The sequence below is a fragment of the Eutrigla gurnardus genome (assembly GCF_963514095.1).
Source record: "Eutrigla gurnardus genome assembly, chromosome: 13".
NCBI lineage: Eukaryota > Metazoa > Chordata > Actinopteri > Perciformes > Triglidae > Eutrigla > Eutrigla gurnardus.
The window spans coordinates 15018795-15041105 of NC_139936.1; the positions used below are offsets into that span (position 1 = coordinate 15018795).

At 43.9% G+C, this 22311-nt stretch overlaps 2 protein-coding genes across 2 annotated transcripts; both read right to left on the reverse strand.

Annotated features, from left to right (window-relative positions):
- Positions 1-61: 61 nt before the first annotated feature.
- nelfb (negative elongation factor complex member B) lies at positions 62-4933 on the reverse strand. Its single transcript, XM_084025912.1, has 13 exons — positions 4702-4933; positions 4027-4187; positions 3853-3952; positions 3506-3736; positions 3239-3424; positions 3025-3137; positions 2840-2942; positions 2639-2734; positions 2408-2550; positions 1449-1555; positions 1094-1235; positions 890-998; positions 62-751 (listed from the first exon to the last, which is right to left on the reverse strand). The coding sequence occupies exons 1-13, from the start codon at positions 4801-4803 to the stop codon at positions 593-595; spliced, it is 1752 nt and encodes a 583-aa protein (XP_083882038.1). The 5' UTR covers positions 4804-4933; the 3' UTR covers positions 62-592.
- A 953-nt stretch (positions 4934-5886) lies between these two features.
- Positions 5887-14871, reverse strand: LOC311023060 (ectonucleoside triphosphate diphosphohydrolase 2-like). Its single transcript, XM_084024723.1, has 9 exons — positions 14676-14871; positions 9574-9691; positions 8886-9036; positions 8609-8768; positions 8200-8427; positions 7496-7768; positions 6987-7106; positions 6660-6794; positions 5887-6543 (listed from the first exon to the last, which is right to left on the reverse strand). The coding sequence occupies exons 1-9, from the start codon at positions 14844-14846 to the stop codon at positions 6352-6354; spliced, it is 1548 nt and encodes a 515-aa protein (XP_083880849.1). The 5' UTR covers positions 14847-14871; the 3' UTR covers positions 5887-6351.
- Positions 14872-22311: the final 7440 nt, after the last annotated feature.

Here is a 22311-nt window from a genome sequence, read left to right on the forward strand (position 1 = left end):
AGACATTTTTGTCTGGAGGCGGAACATGTCGTAGGTCTGTGGTCTCCGGAGCTCTGACAGTATCTTAAGTTTCACACGGAGACCAAACCAGAGACTCTTTGGTCCCGACAACAAGGGCCGCTGCCGTATTTCAGTCAACGTTATTGTCAGTGTTTAGGGAGCAGCGTTGGCGTTTGTGTCGGACCGGTAAGGAAGATGAAAACTGTGTGAGAACAGAAACCAGGTCTCACCTGGTCTTGTTTTGTCTTCCCCGTTCATCGAGGTGAACAGGCTTGTTTAAAGAGTTTAATTCCCAACATAAAGAAAGAGAGCATCATATACGAGTTCATCCTGACTCTGAGAGTTACGATGTAGACCGACACCAGAATTGCATCTCCTCTCTTTGCCTGGAACACAATGACACCACCTTGTATTGCTAAATAACCATTTATTTACAGGTTTGATGCACTAGTGACATTATTCACACATTGTCGGCCCAATAACGTGAAGAAACTGTATATTCTGCAAGAGACAAACGTCCTAAAAAAATAATCCTCCCTGCAAAACGAATCATAAAGTAAACCATGATGGACTGACTGATCCTGGTTCAGGTTCAGAGGGGAGTGGTTGGGGTGGAGGTGGTGGTGGGGACAGCAACCGGGTGTAGGCCCAGGTCCAGGGACGGGGCTTCTTCTGGCGGCGGTGGGCTCTTCTTCTGGGCGTCCAGCTTCTCCGTCAGCTGGGTGTACAGCTCCTTCACCGGCTCGCTGCTCTGTCACAGCAAACAACAAGAGCATCAGGTGAGTGAAACCCTCTTCTACTTCTTCAGCTGTCACCTGGTCATAACTGATGTGTGAATGTGCTGGTTGATCATCCGACCTCTGAGGCTGAATGGAAAAATGAAACCAACCTGTTTGGGAGGCTCCAAAGTTTTTATCAAGGTCTCCATGTACGACGGCAGCACTTTGTGGTGCAGGTGGAGCAACATCCGGAGGGCGTGTCTGTGGACGTTCTCCTTACTGGAAATAGTCACAGGAACTGTGTCAGGATGTGATGGCTGAACAATGTGTGTCTGACTGTACTGAGATGATCAGCTGGACTAGAATCAGCCCACCTGGAATAAGACGTGAGGAGGAAGCCATCAAAGACTACGGAACAAAAGTCTTCCGATCCAAACTCGTCCGAGAGCAGCGTGAGGTGTCCGGTCAGCAGGTGCAGGAAGATGTCTCCAAAGGCCATGTCGTTGTAGGTCTCCACTGTAGGGGACCAGCACAGAACCACATCAGGGACTTGTCATTTTAACTGGGAACTTGCAAAAAAGCCTCTATCTAACAAGTAACACCACCACAAAGCTTTGGTCAGTAAAAAGAAATGTCAGTTTCAACTTGGTAAGGAATTGAAAAAAGGTGTTTTTGCATTTTGGGTTCTGGTTGGAACCTTTACAAGTCTGTGGACCTGATGGTACTGACCCAGGGCCGGCAGTAACCTCTGTAAGGCATTCTTGTTCCTCAGCTTGGCGATGTGGAGGACGTAGTAGAGACCCATTTCACAGGCCACTCGGTTCTCCTGCAGGTACCTGAAGGCAGCAAACACAAGTGTCAAGAAACAGGAAAGAGAGCCTTGGAAATTCCAGCTTGTGGTGGTTTTTATTCCAGAGATGTGGGCTGTTCACGCCAGGTTCACGCTGGACGAGGAAGTGCTGCGAAGCACCACAATCTCTAACAACCGGGCTGCTCAGGCAGGACGCGGCGTGGAGGTCTGCAGCCGAGGATTCTGGTAAATAACATACTGACGATCTATTATAAATTATGTATTATATGATATAAAGGATTTAATTCTGATTAATGATAATCAACATCCCTCATCTTATTAGACTGCTGCTACTAGAGTTCACATGAACTTGAACAGCTGCTCACCTAGAAATCACTACATGGCTTTGGTACGGGAGCCTTCTAGACCTCCGAGATCATCAGGGACCCTCTGTTAGTAAACTCTAAACCTGGGAAGGACCATGTAGCTACTGTGCACCAGCCAGCTGGAATAAACGTCCTGAAGTTAAGACCAGAGAAACTCTTTGAAATCCAGACTTTTTACGTTTACGTTCACTTTAGCTTTCTGCTAAATCTTAACTGCACATTATTGCTATTATTTCATATTGATTTGATATTATTTAATTTTATCATATGACGTTTTTAAGTGAAAACACTCAGTCTGCCTCGTGCATGACGTGTTACATAATAAAGTTGCCTCGTCTCTGTTTAAGAACGACTTGTTGACTGCTGCAAAGAAACAAGCTTCTGCATGATGATTGACATAATGCAGCAGTTTGCTGCGCTTCCACATCCAGCGTGAACCCGACGTCAGTCCTGATCTAGGTATAAACACCGGTCCACTACGAGCCTGCTGACGTCCCCCGGCCCCGGTTTACCTGTTGAAGGCGTCGGGCAGGGCGCTCGGGTACGACGACGACGTCTTCTCCTCGCTGGGAAGCTTCTGTTCGACAGTGAAGGTGTGATCGTCAACAACCACTGACATCATGGCCGGCAGGAAGCGGGTCACCACCTCCAGGTCCTGAATGTAGAAAGACAAATGTAAGAACTTACACACAGGTTATTTCAGTTGAGTTGGCAGTGACTTGATGAGGGTTTAGTGAACCTACCAGGCGAGGCTCTTTAAAGACCTGGCTGTCAATCATGTCCCACGCTCCCTGACCCAGCGACAGCATCCTCAGTAACAGCATCAGGTCTGGACTGTCCTGTTCTCACACACACACACACACACACACACACAGTCTCAGTGTCCCCAGTGTCCTCAGTGTGCCCAATGTACCCATTGTCCTCAGTGTCCCTAGTGAGCTCACCCTGGGTAAAGCGTCCTGACTCAGCAGCTCTTGCAGGTTCCTCATGAGACTCAGAACCAGGGTGTTACAAGCAAACGGGTCACACAGGATCATGGACAGGTCCCTGGAACACAAATACCAAAGATGAATTCCTGGGTTCATCAGAGAGGAGCAGCTCTGTAAATGTCCGTCCCCTCATCCGTTACCCGAGGACTTGCTCTTGTCCTTTCTTCACTCCGTCCAGGAAACCTTGCAGCTCTCTGGCTCGCTTGCCGTCCACAAACTTCTCCCGGATGCAGGCGTCCAAACACCAGGTGAACTGTCACAGCACACAACAGAAACACGAGAGTGAGAGAATGTACGGCAGAGCTGACTCAAATTCAGGCTTCGGTGTGCTGAGACGCGATCCAGCATCCTGACCTTATGACAGGGGTCCACGGAGCAGATCTCACTGATGTCCAGGTCGTGTAGAGACATCAGCAGCTCTGCTCTCAGTGTGCAGTAGTGGACATTTCGCGTTCGCAGGAAAAGCGTTCGTAGAAACTGCAGCACCATGTCGTACAGCTTCACGTTCTTTCCGATCATCTGTGTCAGCTTCAGCACCACCTAGAACAGAAGAGACCACGTCGTCGTCTCCCACAGGTTCCTTGTGTTTGTTAGACATCTGCTCTCGTGGCTGGGACTCACCTCGCCTTGGCGTCGTGTTTTGGGAGACGGGCTGAAGAAATTGTGCAGGATGGAGAGGTCGCTGCTGAACAGAGCTGCTTCCTTCTCCACGATGTACTGCTTGAGGAGGGGGGACACTTCATCCCCAAACAGGGCCTGGTTGTCCTGCCAGATCTGCCGTTTCACCTCCACGGCACACACTTTGTACAACTCCTTATCGGCCATCACCATCTTCAGTTTCTTCTCTGGCACCTGCAGGAGGGAGTATGTGATGAAGATGAAGGGGGATCTCTGTGAGGACATTCATCGTGGTTCCTAGATGGTCCGAAGACACTCTTCATGACGAGACACGGGTGGGTTATACTTGCCTTTGGTAGATGCTTCAGCACCCGCATCACCACGGGCTGGATGGATGGCATTTTGACGAGAGGAAAACTCTTCTCCAGCAGCTCTTCAAGCTTCCCGTATCTGTGAAGAAAGAAAACAGAGTCAAAAGCATCCACCGCTGGTTCCTTCCAAGTCAAAAACAACCGATGACATACCTGTCCTCTTCCTTGCCCTCTGCGATGGTGGCTACTCGCTCCATCAGCTTCTCCCGGAGCTCGTCAAAGACGGACTGGTGGAACTCCAGCCGAGGCGTTCCATGGAGGTCGAGGAAGGGCAGAGCAGACTGGAGGGTCGGCAGCAGGATGCCGTTTTCCATCTGCACTCAAGAAACGCGTTAAAGAGTCAGCAGGGAGTCACAGTCAGCTGAACAAAGGTTTCCATGCTTTTCTGATTTCAGCTAAAACACAACTTAAGACAGACATAGGAAACAGTAGATGTAGATGTAATGTGTTTATAGCAAGCAGGTCACGTGCTGTTTAAATCCACGAAGAACACGCAGCCCGGAGACGCTGTGCTTTTAAACGAGCCGGTTGTGACGTCACAACCTTCCAATGTATCGACCATGACGTCTACATACATCTACGGATGGACCTTCCCCCGTTTAAAAGCTTAGAAACGTCTCAGCGCTTATTCTAGTTGACAGGAAGTAAACCTGGAACTTAACTGTTGCCTAGCAACGCAATTCCATTAAAACGCGCCTACATGGAAGGCGGCAGGTAAATGCGCGTTTATTCACATCCAGAGATGTAACGTTCCAGTAGAAACCAGAAATACCGATATGAGCGCGGACGTGGACCCCGTCATGGTGGTCGGAAGGCGGGCTCAGGTACCTGGAACTGGTCGATGGCTTTCAGCGGCTCCGTGCAGTTGGTGAGAGTCTCCTTCAGGTCCTCCCCGTTGGAGATCCCGAGCTCCGGAAGACCCGCGAACATCTTCACCCCCGTCCGGCTGTTAGTCCGGCTTCTGGAAGTCCGGCTTCAACGCTCCACTGCGTCGGTTTGGTTCCACAAAGAATCCGCTCGCTACACAACACAACAACACAACTCGCTCTTCGAAGCGCAAACTTCCGGTGTTGCAAAGTTGTAAATAGTCCGTCAGAAACAGCGGCGACGATAAAGGTTCCGTGCTTCCTTCATGATCCGTGGAAAGAAGGGGACATATCAAACCCTTTAGCGATTTATGCGAACTCATTGGGAGTTATAATGCAGATTGTTATTTTCTCAAAGGCACTTTATAGAAAGGGAAAGTTTATGTGAAAGGACATGAGCGATCATCTGACGGAAACAAATGGTAGATGGATGATACTCTCAGTTTATTAATATTTCATAAACAAAGTAATGCAGTATTATTTCCAACAATAGAAAGTAAAATGAATCAGTTATTAGTAACATTTCCTTCAGACAACATCTATTAATACAGTGATGGATGAAAACATGGATAGACGGCCCTCAGAATGAATGCAGGAGCTCTTTGATATTTGGTGATCAGAGGATTTACACCTAACAGATCTCAGCTGGTTGGTCTCCTCACAGATCCAGGATGAGCTGGATTCAGGGCAACAGCCAACAGTTCTCACTGAGCATAGGGCGGTTAGAATTAATATTAATATGGAATCAATTATACTTAAAAATAAAAATGTAGCTTTGTTATTGGGAAGAAGGATTGCCAAAGCAAATTGAGAAAGAGAATCCCATATTTTCTAAAATAATGAGACTATCAGAGAAGAGGAACTGAGAACTTGATTTGGACAAATTAAATGAAGAAGTGAAATTCTGCTTATATTATTCATGTGTTTCTTGAAGATGTAGAAAATTCCATTAAATGCAGTAATGATCATTCTTTGTCATTTACATTTTTATTGAACTTTTAAGAAACATACAAATAAGTACAGGTTCAAGATAAAAGTAATGCTCATTTTAAATCAGAATGTGACCAGATTATTTCTTCAGAAGTAAAAAATTGTATTGGCTCCCTTAAAGACAACAAATCCCCCCGCAGTGATGGATTAATAAGTAAAGTTTAGCCCCTTTCTTAGTAGCCGTGATGGAAAAAGCTACAGAGAAAGAAGATTTACCACCAACACTGATCAACCTGATCCCCAAGCCAAAAAAGATCAATTAAATATTGAAAGTTGGCCAATAAGTGTGTTCAATAAAAACCCTCAACTGAAAACTTCTAAGAATGTCAGTGATTTGAGTTTTGTTACTTTATATTTACATCGTTCTGTGTGTGTTAACCTTGTTTCTGTTTCATTTACATAAAACATTATTCTGTTGTTTGATTGTCAACACACAGAGAAGCAAGCACAAGGTTTAATGGGTGGCAAAGTAAATGATGTCGGCCATATTAGATAAACATGCACACATGGTGCAACAAAGAATTTAAAAGGTTTTTGCAATTTTTTTTAATACGTTTTGGATGCACATACTCTAAGAAGAATATGAAATGGACCGGCAGGTATGTTCTTACACCGGGCCTTCTTAAGTCTCTGTGTTCCTGTAGATCATCAGTAGATAACCCAGTGTGATGAGGAGGAGGGTGATGAAGAGGAAGAGGATGCCAGCCCAGGGTCCAAGGGGCAGTGCCTTCATCAGTCCAAGTCTCTCTGCTGGTACCATCCTGCTTAGAGTCAACATGTACCCCAAAGCCCAGTTCACAGATGCTCCACCCGCCTGCAAAACACAAGAGGGGACCCACTGAGACCACAGACCACCATGGTGGCCTACTGGTCTGCCTGCAGGTTCAGCAGACGGTGGCAATGGTTTGAATGTGGAGTAGATTTCCTGACCTTTTTCTGAAAGCTGATGGAAGTCAGCGAGCGCTCATCGAAGCTGTAGCCCTGCAGCAAGAGGACCTGGACGAAGGTGGAGACGGCACAGACGTTCTTCAGGTGTTTCTCTTTCTGCTTGGCCTTCTCACTCATCTATTAGTGGAAATATTATATAGTATTATTCAATTATTCAAATCTCAATCTGCTTGACTTTGTCTCCCATCACTGAAGACATTTCTAGAACATTCAATAGTTTGTTTTTGTGCTCGAGTCGACTGGCCTCTTTGGTGGTTTTAAACATGGACATGTTTGAGAATCCTTATTTATTATGGTCTGGCTCGGTACCTCAGAGATGGTCATGTTGCAGAGGACCCGGATGGCCTCCTTCAGGCGACTGGGGGACGTGATGGGGATGTTGGTGAGGCGGTTGATGTAGCTGTGGGTGAAGAAGAAGGCAGAGAAGGCCTGTGGAGGAGAGACCATTACAATTAATTAATTGAAGTGATGAATTGAAGGAAACATTTATAAGAGCCTGTGAACTACAATGGGAAGTTAAACACACAGCATTCTGGGTAATCTGTGCAGGTCTGTACAGGTCTGATGTGTCACTGAAGAAGGGTCAGGCCTCCACAGCTCTAATCAGGCTTTTTAAATATAAGCATTTACCTATTGTAGACATTTATGACAATAGGCTCCGACTGTTTCTATGGTTAATGTTCCAGAAATTAAACAAGATGGAAATGCAATGTTTTTGCATATTATACCTTCATCAACATCAGCAACAATACTCATACTGATGTCAAATTGAAAACCCAAAAAGCAGAAGAATGTTTTGCATTTGAGTAAAAACTCACCATGAAGCTTCCTCTCAGGTTGGGCTGGAAGACTCCGTTAAAGGAGCACTTGGAGAAAGTACAGTTGTCAAAGGAGAACATCTTCTGTACGTTGTCCAGGCAGCTCTGGTAGTTTCCTGTTCCAACCACTGTGACAGACATCTTGGGGTTGAACTTGGCGGGTCGGTAGTTCTTAGTACACGGAGAATCGAAGACATCCTCCCCCAGCTTGATCGATGTGTTGAACTGTTGTGGATAGCAGGGATGGTCCACCTGGGACTTCACACCTGCAGACTGAAACCAGGGCAGAGTGAAACCTCCTTCTGGTAAACGTGCCGGGCAAGTAGACCTCACGTAAACTAGTACAGTACAGTTCTAGTTTCACACGTTCACAAGTTACCAGCAATTTGGATGGTGGTCATCTAACTCGCCTCGCCTCTTTACCAAAGAGGACCAAGCCCCTGGTTCAAGCACCCTAGTTCAAGAATCACCCTGCTTCATGCACCCTGCTTCAAACCCACTTGTTGCCAAGTACAACTGCAGCAAAATATGAATTCCTATGAGGTCCAGGAGTTTTGGCATTTAGCTGATTTCGACTTCTCAGATGACCAAGAGAAAGAGAACCCCGAAGGCAGAAATCGTGATAATCTTGATGTGTATCTCAACAACTTTCCACGTTTTGAACAGAGACGTTGCAGCAGCTGCCCCCTCCCTCTGGAACATACCTTGATCAGATGAGCAAGCAGCTTCCGCAGGAACTGGTCTTGGCCGTAGCACAGGAAGCTCTGGGTGTACAGTCTGTAGGTTTGTCCATAAAGCTTCAGCTCCATCACATTTTCTTTGTCCTCCACTGTTTCTGAGGTCTCAAAAGCAATCTGTGTGGAAGCTCCACCTAAATCCAAAGCCCCGACTGTCTCTCTGCCCGGATTCAGCCAACGGCCGACAAAATCATACTGAAGGGCAGGAAGAGACAAAGTAGAATAACTTCACAATTCATGTAGACAATAGACATTGCTGTTTCAGCTGAGAAGAACAACCAGCCGCAAACACTTTCAAAGGACGTGTGTGTGGAACAGTCGGTCACAGTGTGTCAATCGGACGTTGTCGTGACTTAAGAGAAAAGTGGGAGCTCACCTTGACAAAGTTTTCGAGTAAGTAGTTGACGGAGACCCAGCCGTAAGCGCCCTCCTCCTGTCCACTCAGGATAACTGCCTCTTTGAATTGGAAAGGGGACGACCGCAGTTTGTTTTCCACTTCCTTCAGCAGCCGCTGGGACTCCGTGGCATTGACGATGCTATGAAAGAGCGGAATTAAATAGTTCCGAGATCAGTTCTAATGCATTCATTCATAATGAATGAGGAGTGTGGTAGAGAGATTGCAATATCCATTCCGATCAGGAATATCTACTGACTTCAGGAGTCTCATGCCTGCAGTGGCTCCCAGATAGAGGGACGTCTGGTGGTGCCTGGATCTTGGAATATCCTTCCCAGCTTGTTCCAGGCAGGAAACCAGACTTTCTGCTGCACCACCACGAACACCTGCATAGCTGGAGATCCCTCCACCTTCACAGAAAGAGAGATTAAGAGCTCCAACTGGACTTCTTTGTGTTAAAGGATGAATCATCCCTGAGATGAAGGATGTTGTTTCTAAGGAAACTCTGCAAACAAATGACAAATAACTGAGTGAGTAACTAAGATGTGTCAGATGCATGGTGAGGAAGTAGAGCATGAAGAAGTCATGAGATAAGTTTAGGGTGGCATTGTAGAAGTGAAAATGGGGATGTGTTTACCAGCAGGACAGTCTGGGGTCAAAGGGTCACTTCAGGAAACCTCTGCTCCTTTAGCTATGCAGAGAGTTTGGGAAACTACATCTTCCAATACAATTTAAAAACCTTGACATTTGTAATATAGGTGAATTATTTCACTTTTTAACAGTGCAAGTTGACCTGCAGCGTATCGATGACTCTGGAGTTTCACAGATGGATGGAGCGCTATAGTAACCACAACTAGATCCACCAATCACATGCTGCCTTGACTGCCTGCATCTTCTTGTCAGCTTCGACCAGGCAAACCAGAGGCCATCATGCTGCCTTCTCTCACCTTTTACCAGACACTCGCTGTGCTGAGTCACAATGCCTGTGCCGTTTTGCTTGTCAGCAGGCCATTTGTAGATGAACATGGATGTGTGGGAGGAGCCTGCATCCAATACGATTCCATACTGAAACACACGGAACATTAAATATCACAAACAATAACTCATCTCAGCTGTTTATTATGCTGCTTAGACGCTTGAGTTACCCACTTATATTGTATGATATTGATATGACATATGGAAAAACTCAGTGCACCTCTCATACCATAACTAAGGTATGAGACCCCCAGTATTGACAGGAAGTGCACGGCCACATCCTGCCAACTATTTATCCCCCACAACTCACAACTCAAACTGCTATATGTGCAAAACTCTAACCACATCTGCATCACCAACAGTGACCTGAGCTAAACTGTTCATGTGCAAAACCGTCTCACTGCGGCCAAACACTTTGAACAATCGTCATAGCGACAACACACACTGTCAGTCAGAACACACTGAGGGAAAACTCTACCAGTTAGACACTTTACTTCTACACAGTTTGAATATTTGAGTGACTTCACACAATTCAATATTTTCTTTAAAGAAAAGAGTGAAAATCTTTCACATGAACATTTTTATTTATATAACAGCATTTTTTAGGTCAACTAGAAGTTATGAAAATCGTCAGTTTGTACAATATATTTATATTTATACTCCCTGCCACTCTTCTCCCTCCACCAACATGTCTTCATTGGTCCATTTCCTATAGTCTTTCTTCTCCGTCTCTATATATATGCTTTCTACCAAGTCTAAAACAAGACACTTGCTGAGGCTTTCAGCTGAAATTGCAATCATCAGTGTTTGAAAGTCACCAGGCTGAAATCATTGTTTTGAATGTGTGGATTATAGTTTTGACAGCGGTGTGTTTACATTTACATTTACATTTAGGTCATTTAGCAGACGCTAACAATAAGTACATTTGTCAAAAGAAGGAAACAAAGAAACCACAACGTATCATTGCCGATAAAGTAAGAGCTAAAAATATAACAAGTGTTAGGTCCTCGTCTGAGTAAAGTAGTACTTCAAGAGCAACAGTGCTACGATCAGAGTGCTATAGGTAAGGTTTTTTTTTAGCATGTGAACAAATTGCTGTAAATCCACAGTGTTGTGCAGATTGTGGTTAAAGTCAGGAGAGAAGTGTGTAGAGTTTAGAGAAGTTAGAGAACTGTGTTCAAGCAAAGAAAAACGAGCTAGAGCTTGGTCCACATGAACTGCTGCTGTGTGGTTAGAGTTGTGCACACGTGACTTCAGTTGTGCCCACTATCGTTTAGCAATCAAGAAAAGAACTGTAAAATATAGAACTTGCACACTTTTTTAAAACATAGACCCCAATCTAAACTTTGTTAGACAGAATTACTCAGGGCTGCCAACTCTCACGCATTGGCTGTTTGACACGCATTTGATTGGTTTCACACTCTATCCCCTTTTCTCACACTGAAGTTTCCATCCAGCAACAAAACTCATCTATTGTGTTATCTGTTATCTCGGGCCGAGAGCATCAGGGTTTTCTTTACTTTATAAGTGTTTGTCACCGCGCCTCAGCCAAAAGAAAAGAGAAAACACGTTGTCAGAAAGGAACTGATTCACAACTGAAAGTTAAACTTAAATAGCGGTGAGTGGATCGACACATGCGCTGACTTAAGACACGGTGAAAGTCCTTGGGGGGACTTGAAAAAGTGGGTGGTATATTGTGACTCCTCCATAAATGATTGAACATACATTTATACACATTTGTCTGTGAATCACAAGGGATTAGAATTAGAACTACTAGAATGTTTCTTCAAAACATTTCCCATATTTTCTTACTGATTTATTGCATTTTTAGTCATCAACCACACGATTATATACCATTTGATGGAAAGAATGCTCATTTTAAAGTGATGGTTTGGGAGTGAAATGCACCCTAGGTCATTTCCACCATGACATCCAGCCAAATACCCCCTCAGAAGCATTTTTAGCGATGGTCAACATTGGTCAAAATAGGGTACTGGTGCTAATGGTACATTTTGTATATCTCGTAAATGACCCCACTAATAATGCATGGAATGTTACCAAACTTCTGCAGTAGTACACATAGGGTCTGTACTCACATACCAAGGCATTTAAAAGTTTGTAAGTACACCAGGAGTTTATTTAAAAGACATTTTCGTTTCTGCGGTGAGTGGGACGGACGAGCGTGCGCCCGGCACGTATAGCTCTAAGTAATCATTGCTATGTTGTAACATAGTCATACATATGGACATAACAGCTTCATGGATTTATTACGGACATGACGACTGCACAGCTCGATCGTTTCTTTATGGATACAAAATCAAAACTACGAGGAACATTTTTTCGTTTCTGCGGTGACTGGGAGGGACGAGCGCACGCTCGGCAATCTACTGCTAATGTCTACGGGGTTATTTTAGGTGAGTTACTCCATGCAAAAACACACATATTTATGATGTTTCGCCATAATATTTGAGCTAAACGGGCACTGTTGTGTCTCGTACGGACCCAACCTGTGTTGCATAGGTCTTGGAATTATTTTCTGAGGACCAGAAAAGCAGATAAAACTTGCCCCTATGGGTTAGCATTGGAGCGAGTCTGGAAGGCTGCCAGGCAGGTACAGATCTCGGGCTAGGCAACGTCAATTTTTGTCGGGTTTTTTGCTTCTAATAAGTTGGGATGTCTCTGGGCACATGAACCGGGGGTGGAGCTTGGATCTCAAGCACGCTGTGGTTAGGCCCCTCCTCAAAAAAACACATCTTGACCCCTCTGTACTGTCCAATTTTAGGCCTGCCTTTTCTTTCTAAGGTATTGGAAAAAGTTGTTTTTATTCAATTACAAACATTTTTAGAAATTCATTCCATTCTTGATAAATTTCAGTCTGGTTTCAGATCCAGACATAGCACCGAGTCAGCACTTTTGAAGGTGCATAATGATATTGCCTTGTCTGTGGATGCTGGGAACCCCGCTGTGCTGGTTCTGCTGGACCTCACTGCGGCTTTTGATACAGTTGACCATGCAATCCTTGTATCTCGCCTAGAGCACTATGTAGGCATCCGTGGCACCGCCCTCAAATGGTTTAGGTCGTACCTGGCAAATAGGAGCTTTTCTGTAATAATTGGTAACCTCTGCTCCTCACAGACATCTCTCTCTTGTGGGGTGCCACAGGGCTCTATTCTTGGCCCTATTCTGTTTTCCTTGTATATGCTACCGCTGGGATCAATTATAAGAAAACACAATCTGTCTTTTCATTTTTATGCTGATGATTTACAGTTATATCTGCCCATGAGACCCAATGAAAACACTGCACTTACTCAGTTACTGGACTGTATCTCTGATATAAAACAGTGGCTGGCTCTGAACTTTTTGCACCTGAACGACAGCAAAACTGAATGTATTCTGTTTGGCACACCATCTATGTCAAGTGTTTTAACTACAAACTCTGGGACTCTGGCACCCTTTTTTAAACCTCATGTAAAGAATCTTGGGGTAACATTCGACAGTGGGCTCAGACTCGATAAACAGATTCGGTCTGTTGTTAGCACAAGCTTTTTTCAGCGGCGTCTCCTGGCCAAAGTGAAGCCTTTTTTAAGTCGGCAGGACCTCGAGAAGACGATCCACGCTTTTATTAGTTCAAGACTGGACTATTGTAATGCACTTTATGTCGGCATCAGCCAGTCTTTAATCTCCCGTCTTCAACTTGTTCAGAATGCTGCTGCTCGCTTTTTAACAGGCACGTCCAGGCGTGAACACATTACCCCTGTACTGTCGTCACTCCACTGGCTTCCAGTTCGTTTTAGAATTGATTTTAAACTGTTATTGTTTGTTTTTTACGCCATTAATGGCCTGGCTCCCTCCTACCTGTCGGAGATTTTAACTGTCCGTGACCATGGCAGGGCCCTCCGTTCTTCCGGCCAGCTCCTGTTAGAAGTCCCAAGGTCAAGACTCAAACAGTGGGGCGATCGTTCTTTTGCTGTCACAGCTCCCAGGCTGTGGAACAGATTGCCCCCTGACATTTGCACCATTACTGACCTTAGCCTTTTTAAATCAAAGCTGAAGACACACTTTTTTAGATTGGCATTTAACTGTGATAGGGTAGTCCTGCTCTTAGGCATACTTATTTTGCCTGTTTTTACTTAAATGCACTTTAGAGGGCCTCAAACACCCTGCAGCACTAGTAGCACTTTTCCTGTGTTTTCTTGCAGCACTGTGGCACTTATGTATGCTTATGTATTGTTTTAATGTATTATTTTATTGCTTTGCTGTAAAGCACTTTGGGTACCGTCTGGCTATTGTAAAGTGCTATACAAATAAAATTTGATTGATTGATTGATTGATCTCGTCCCGTTCCGCCTACTCTTGGAACCTACTGTCTATGGTCAGAATTCAATTCAATTCAATTTTATTTATAGTGTCATATCACAACAGAAGTCATCTAAGGACACACGCTCATGTTGTTAAGAGTCAATACAAGTTGCAACATCACCCAGGGCCAAGCGTTACAGCGATCAGTGGTGATTAAAATCTGCCTTAATAGGCTTTTAGGCAGAAATCTCATGCAGCCCAGGCCCTTGGGTTCCAACTGCATTTGGTGTCGGTAGTAATATAGTAGTAGTAGCATCACCGGTAGTGGTGGCATTAACAGAAGCAATAGAGCAGAGAACAGAACAAGTACAGAAGTACAACAGAGCACACAGCTCTTAAGGACTTGATTATGGAATTTGATTACTGTATTTTTTATACAGAATCCCAAAGTAAACGTGCACAAAATGAGCCATGCTGTGTCTTGTATCTTACTGCTAATACATTGAGAACCACTGATAAACGGTATTAATTTTTTTTTTTTTTTTTTTTTGCTGTATGTAATAATGGGCCAAACAAAAAATTGCTGTGTATGCGGTAAAATTTTGGTTGGCCCCACCAAATCTCACTCCAAGGTTTTTTGAAAAGTTGGCAGCCCTGAGAGTCATATGTATTAAACTAACTATACAAAGCAAACATTACAACTTCCGTGCAACAAAATCAGCCCATCAGCTTCAAAGCAAACCTGCCCGTTAGGAGACAGCAACGCTTCCATTACCATGTTTGCAGGTGGAGTGTCCATCTCTCGCGCTGGAAGGACCAGCAGCAGAATCCCGACGATGCCCAGAGCGAGCAGCGCAGCCGCGGGGGCCGTTTGGCGGCAGCGGAGAGCCATGATGAAGTAACCTGCTGAAGTAACCTGCTGCTCCGGATGGAGGAGCTCCGACATCAGGCCCGGCCGGTGCAGCGGAGGGTTTGGTCTGAGCTTTTGACGCGCCCTTTAGTAAGAAGTCACGCTTCCTCTAAGTCCTGCACGCAGCCTCGCGCACGGACACACGCACAGTTTAATGTGCATGTTTAAGATGAACGTGGAAGTTAATAATGGCCACAAATAATGCATGAATTACAATGAGGATGGAGGAGTTGATCGATATTATCAGATCGTGCTAAAAATAAAAACAAACAACGAACGCTCACAATAAGTTGATCATCTTTTCTATCATCGAGATACATCTTTAATCGTCACAAGTGAATTGAAAAAGCTGCGTAGCTCACTATCACGGTAGATAAGTGACAATTAGACAGAAATCCTTTATTAATGCAGCAATGCCTAATGATGTATGATGATCTGATTTAAGATGATTTGATTGTTTCACAACGCGTTGGTGTTTCATCTGTGACTCAATATCAAATAAAGAGGTTCTACTATGTTATAGTGCCGTTTTAAAGGCTTTTACGCATGTTTGGATGATTATTGGATAATACTGTGAGCTGCTTTATTCTGATAATCATGAATTACAATGTCCATATCGTCCCAGTCACGTCACAATGACATATTTTATTGTTGCTGTCGTCACTTTCAGAAATGGCAGTTTTATTTGGTATTTCTAAACTGAAATCAGTGAGATATCCAATATAATTAATTACATTAAGAATAATGAAACATTTCATACACACAGCTCATTGACTATTTGTGGCTGAACTCACCATATTGATCATTGTTACCGTATTAATATCAGACAGCCAGTCTGGCACCAGTCAGATAAGATGAGTCCACATGATCCAGATGTTTGGTTCCCCTCCCTCACCGCCTCCAAACCGTACTCTGCATAGGTGGAGGTTTATAAATGTATAGGCGACATCTCATTGCTGAGACTTTGGTGCTTTACCTTTTTATATCCACTAGAGGGTGCTAGAGTCTAATTCCTGAAAAAACGTTTCACAAGGACTTGATTGTCTTTCCTAGTTCTCCCTCAATATTAGTATGATTTCACTGATATGCAACTACATAAACTACATATTACAGCATGTCACAACTGCTTCTGTATTCAACACAACAGAATGGAAGAACAAACATTCAAAATACATTCAGAAAATAGACAACAATTACAGTAAAACGGTCATTGAAATGATCATTTCTAGTAAATATGTTGGAAGCTGTTTAACAGGATTCCCGTTCACAGATGAACGTATGCATAACAGACACTCTACACAGTGTAAAAATTCATGATCACCCAACACTTGATAATATTTAAACATATTTTAATACATAATGTCTTACAGCCGAATAATACAAAAGAGAAAAAACATGTTGCATTTAAAGGCCACTTAAAAGACCTTTTCTTCAGCAGGCAAATATCTCTATTGAGGTGAATTAAAGCCTGACCCACTGAGAGTAACATTTGTATTATTATATTATTATTATTGTTTTACTTGTGGGTGAATATGTGTACCGAACTGTAGATGACACTGCAGCTCGTAGTGGGCGGTCTGCTCTGAGGTGGGTGGGGGTCTTGGGGGTAGGGGTGATTGCCTGAACAGAACTTGGGGGGTGACACAAATGGCATTGAGGTGAAGAGGTCGGCAACATAATTCTGAAATGCACAGATAAATCAGAAGTGTCCAGGGCCAGTGGTCCAACCCGCCACCTGATGCTTCCTCTCCAAACACAACTCCTCCCCCAAAGAGCTGCTACACTGTAAAAAAATAAATAAAAAATATACATTTAAGCCAATTTAGCTACCTTTTGTTCAAATAAGATGTTAGAAAGAAGAAATGACACACTCATCCTCTTGCAAATGAAAAACGTATATACATTAGCAAAAAAACCTATTGCTAGATAAAAATGATTAAAACCAACTATTGCTCGAGTCAATATATTTAGTGTAGTATGACCCGTTGTTTAAGATCAATGTTAGCATATTAAAATTAAATGCATCTGTGGCCTTTACCAGTTTATATGTATGTCAATTACCTTTAACCAACTTATATTTATTACACTTATTGTTAACCAACTTATATTTATGACACTTACCAGTTTATATTTATGACATTTATTGTTAACCAGTTTATATTTATGATAATTAACTTTAACCAGTTTATATTTATGACATTTATTGTTAACCAGTTTATATTTATGATAATTAACTTTAACCAGTTTATATTTATGACATTTATTGTTAACCAGTTTATATTTATGATAATTAACTTTAACCAGTTTATATTTATGACATTTATTGTTAACCAGTTTATATTTATGACATTTATTGTTAACCAGTTTATATTTATGACATTTATTGTTAACCAGTTTATATGTATGACACTTACCTTTAACCAGTTTATATTTATGACACTTACCTTTATATTTATGACATTTATTGTTAACCAGTTTATATCTATGACACAAAAATAGTATTGTTGCACATGACAGAGTTTACTTTTTGCAAGCTTTGCAAAACTGTGGTTTTCCTGGACAAAGTGCGGGTGTTATTATTTTATTGTGGCAGCATGGAGGACCTGGTTTAGCAACAATATCTTTCATATAAAAAAATGAGTTCATTTTCATGGCACTTCTCAATCATTTTGCATTTTTTAGGCTGTGAAATCAAATCAGCAGGTGAACACAGAAATGTGACTCTTACTAACTTCCCAATCAGATAACAATGGACTTCAGGCCACTTGTTAATTTTGTTGTTCAAGTTGTGAATTGATCATCAAAGCATCATATGCTTGTAAGCTTGGCTCAATAGATGTAAATAGCATTGAATCGTTCATTCTGACTGAAAAGAGAAGCTCTTGTCAGAATCAACATTTTTTGCAGTGTAGCCCGAGCCCTAAGACCTTCCACAGACTGGCCTGCATACTGGAGAGCCGGGGCACTCAGAGGGCATTCACACCTTGTTAAGTTTTACAACTGGTGCATTTGTCGTCCCAGGCTTCTATTGCTCCTGTGACTCGGTCCGGCTTTGAAGTGACCTTCTCTGTCGGCTGAGGTGATGGAGAAATTTAGGGTTTTCTCTGTGAATGTGAATGCAGCACACCTTGGGGTGCATATGGCCTGCTGGAGAACACCGAGCGGAATGAGATCTTCTTTCCAGATAATTAAGGGTTAATGTGATGTAAACTGGATAACTCCAGTTTATTACAATGTGGGTCCTATTTCGTAAGAATCATTTCTGTCAGTAGTAATAACATGTGATCTGTCAACATGGGACAAGAAACATGAGCCGTTGTAAAGCAGTGATTCAGTTTGAGTCTGTGGCAACGACAAAGTTATGTACTGCTTTATTCTCAGCCGGTGGTGAGGAGCTCCACTGGATTCATTGATCATTAGTTCACAACAACTTGTCCATACTGAAGACAGAAGATGCTGAACTGATGGAAATGTTTTACCCTGTGGAGTTTTTGACCACTTGTTTAGCTATGGAACAATGTTTTTTACGAGTGGGACCTGTCAATCAGCGGGTAGCCCCGCCCCTAAAGCAACCCTTACTTTCTGGTCTGTTTGACTCTAAATGGAACATAATGTACTAAATGAACATCATGCTGGATTGAAGAAGACTTAAAACTAGAGATTGAGACCATAAACTCATGTCTACAATGTTTACTGAGATAATAAATCAAGAGAGAAGGAGGGTAATTTTCTCATAGACTTCTATACAATCAGAGAGGAGTCGCACCCTGGTGGCCAGCAGAGACAATGCAGCTTTAAGGACTTTTAGCTTTGGCTTCACTTTTCAAAACAAACTATGAGGTCCAAGTTGAAGGAGGTCAAATAATAATGATGGAGGTTTTCATACATAACAGTTTATTTTCTCTTCTAAACCAGTTTGTTGTTCACAACCAGTGTGATCTCACTGCTCATGTTTATGCATGTTCCTTTCTGCCTTCACAGATCTTTAACTGCAAATTCTTATTATTTATTATATAGACGCTTGAAATGCAGTGGATTGTGCATTTTATATCAAATTTCCAGATCAGTGAATGTGTTCTGTTACTGCATCTGTTCCATGCATTTAAAGTGAAGTGTTCTCATCCAGAAGTGTTTGCAGTTTCAGCTCGCATGGATTGCTTCACCTTTGTTTGGGAAAAAAGATTTCCCCCCTTTTACCTGCATGACAGGCTGCTGTAAACTGCATGAAGGAATGCCTGTTTAGGTGATTAAAGGAGCAGAAAGCAGGTGATATTTAAGAGTGGGGGGGATTTGGTATGTGAGGACGGACTTCTTGAAACAGAAGGGAGGGGGGTTGAAATCCCAGCCGTGTTAGGAGGTGAAAGTATGAGGCTCCAACCTGTGTGGATGGGGCTCCTGTAATCCTGCAGCACAGTGCCATCCTTTTACATGCATGGCCTACTGTTATTTGTGTCAGCACTCATCACTCACACATACTGCAGTCAGGAATGGTATCCTGGTCCATTTGGCCTCTGAGAAAGGCAAGCCCATTGAGAGGAGCGCCAGTGAAGGATCCAGAGGTGATCCTGACGAGGATCGGGTTCCCCCTCGACCTCTCTTCATTCCTAGAAGCAAAATATTATAAAAGAGTTATTTTTTCCTTTGTTGTGGAGGTTGGGAAGTAGATGGGAGGCACCTGAAACTATGTTGTACCCACCTTTTCAATATGAATGACTTTTCTTGTCGGGCCTGAATGTGGGATTAAATCTTTTGAGCACACCCACTTTGTAGAAGCTGAATGTGAAATAAAGGCTGCTATTGTGTGACGGCGGCTGTCCCCCGGGGCCCTCACAGCTCCCCGGCCTTCCCAGCCACCTCACACACTCTCTCAACCCTGAACCGGCAATTAGACGCTCAAATCAAAACCCTGGCACTCAGGACTAATTGTTTCTAACAGGCCTTTGTAAAGGGCCATGTTGTTTCCCATTCAGGGCAGCTTCCCTGCTCCTTGTGTGTCAGATAGGGGAAGGCATCGTTCCAGCCAGGAGATAAGCCACAGGCTTTTTTTAATGCCCCAAAGTAGACTTAATTTTCACCTTCCTTTCACGCTTCAGGTGCACTTGTGTATTGAGGCGGTCAGAGTTTGCAGTGGGTGGGTTGGCCTGGCGGATACAGTACCTCACAGAATGTCATTCATCGGCGGCTTCCGGAATGTGTTAAAAAGGGTTTGTGTGCTTGTGTGAGGATTTCACCGCTGTCCTGCATTTTTCTCCCTTTTCTGCACTCTTCTGGGGGCTTAAACAACTGTCAAGACATGAAATGCAAGACGTTTCTAAAGACTGTGTGCCTGTCAGATGTGTAATAACGGAGCGGCAACATTCACTTTGTTTTTATTCACGCCAGTATTTCGGTCTTCTGGTCCTCCCAGACTGACTGCAGGTAGTAACCATTTATTAAATGATGTAACAGCAAAACAGTAAACCAAACCAGTGCTTTATACAATATAATGAAGGTTCCTCCATGTTCTAAAACATGATTTCAACAATTATATTAGCAATTCATTCCAATTTAGGAATTACGCAATTCCCCAGGGAAAACCTGAATTCACACAAAGAAGTTTTAGCAGCTCCGACTCTGAGCGTCCACATGTCCAGGTGTTCACTGCTCCTAATCTTGACAATGATTCTGCCTCTCAGGTGCAGCTGGACCTGCTGGACCTGCTGGACCTGCTGCCAGAATTACTTAGGCATATTTATATGCTACAATTTCTACTTCATTATTATTATTCCACTGTCCACCGCTCTTATCTTTAGTAGAAATATTGTTCTCCTATGCTATCACTGCTCCCATCCCACTCTGACTCTGTTGTAATTATGATGCGGTTTATTCTGCTGTACCACTTATCCTGGTCTTCTCCCAGGACCCAGTCCGGAACCTCTGTCTGCTGTACACCATAAAGTTCTCTGGAGATTTGGTGCTATATGAATAAACTTTGAAAATGTAATTAATTATTAATTAATTAATTAATTAAAGCTGTTTCTGATAAATCCAGTAAAAGCCTTTTTAAAACGAGATGATTACTGATCTCTCTCTCCCAACCAGCCGTGATGGATGAGATCTTCTGACCTGCTGTCTGCATCAGCCAAGGTTTCAACTGGAGTGTGACTGGAGCTACTGGAAGCTCTGGGGAGGCTGATGCTTGTTCATCACCCCCCCTCACACACACACACACACACACACACACCCTGCTGTGGACCCCTGTGTCTGCTGCTGTCAACCTGGGGGAGAAGGGGGAGAGGGGGCTGGAGTGCTGAGGTGAGGAATAGGCAGACATTTTCTCAGGAATGCTGGGAGCTATCAGAAGTGACATGTAACCGTATCCGCTGTCAGATCTCAGGCTTCATCTTTGCTCTGCTGATGATGGCTCCCTCGGTCTGCTGCTGCCTCCTGTGTGAACCTGGCTGGGAGCCCCACTAGATGCCTCGCTGGGAGCCTTGCTGGGAGCCGGGCTGGGAGCCGGGCTGGGAGCTGGGCTGGGAGCTGGGCTGGGAGCTTTGCTAGGAGCTGGGCTGGGAGCTGGGCTGGGAGCTTTGCTAGGAGCTGGGCTGGGAGCTGGGCCGGGAGCTTTGCTAGGAGCTGGGCTGGGAGCTGGGCCGGGAGCTTTGCTAGGAGCCGGGCTGGGAGCTGGGCTGGGAGCTGGGCTGGGAGCTTTGCTGGGAGCCGGGTTGGGAGCCTCGCTGGGAGCTTTGCTAGGAGCTGGGCTGGGAGCCGGGCTGGGAGCTGGGTTGGGAGCTTTGCTAGGAGCTGGGCTGGGAGCCTCGCTGGGAGCTTTGCTAGGAGCTTTGCTAGGAGCTTTGCTAGGAGCTGGGCTGGGAGCTTTGCTAGGAGCTGGGCTGGGAGCCGGGCTGGGAGCCTCGCTGGGAGCTTTGCTAGGAGCTGGGCTGGGAGCCCTGCAGGAACATGTGGATGAATAAACATTTGTAAGAACCCCTGTGGTTTCATTAGAATTGTCTTCTCCAGCCGCTCTTAAGGGTCTACTTGAGTGGCTTCCAGGGGGGCACTAAAACCAAACCTGCTGTTTAGTCTGGAAAATATCAGGAACGCGGTCTTTAAAGTGTAAGAAAATTATTTTAATGACTTTGGTCTAGTATAGAAGATCTCTACTGTAATGCACTGCCATCAAACATACCTTGTATTTAGTGCTAATTCACACTAGCATGCTAACACACATGGTAAACATCAGCATTTTTAACATCGTCAGTGTGAGCATGTTGCCATGCTAGCATAAGCATTTAGCTAAAGGTGTTCAGCCTCACAGACGCCATGTTGCTTATTCCAAAACTGTTGATTCATCTTCTGTTAACAGAACTAATGTTTCAGCCCTTTGGTAAACCCGCTGTGTGAAGAATAATTCATTTACTCATGAAAATCATTTTGATTTTGTGTTCTTTTCTGAAGCAGAACGTCACCTTTCTAACAGATACGTGCTACTTTATCCTCACCCAGCAGGTGACATGTTTAT

Coding starts and splice junctions, on each gene's coding strand:
- nelfb (XM_084025912.1), bottom strand. CDS start 4,803: ATGTTCGCGGGTCTTCCGGAGCTCGGGATCTCCAACGGGGAGGACCTG. Junction 4,188..4,701: donor AAGCCATCGACCAGTTCCAG/GTACCTGAGCCC, acceptor TCTTGAGTGCAG/ATGGAAAACGGCATCCTGCT. Junction 752..889: donor CTTTGGAGCCTCCCAAACAG/GTTGGTTTCATT, acceptor TTGCTGTGACAG/AGCAGCGAGCCGGTGAAGGA.
- LOC311023060 (XM_084024723.1), bottom strand. CDS start 14,846: ATGTCGGAGCTCCTCCATCCGGAGCAGCAGGTTACTTCAGCAGGTTAC. Junction 9,692..14,675: donor ACACTCCACCTGCAAACATG/GTAATGGAAGCG, acceptor CGTGTGTTTCAG/TATGGAATCGTATTGGATGC. Junction 7,107..7,495: donor ACCTGAGAGGAAGCTTCATG/GTGAGTTTTTAC, acceptor TCTCCTCCACAG/GCCTTCTCTGCCTTCTTCTT.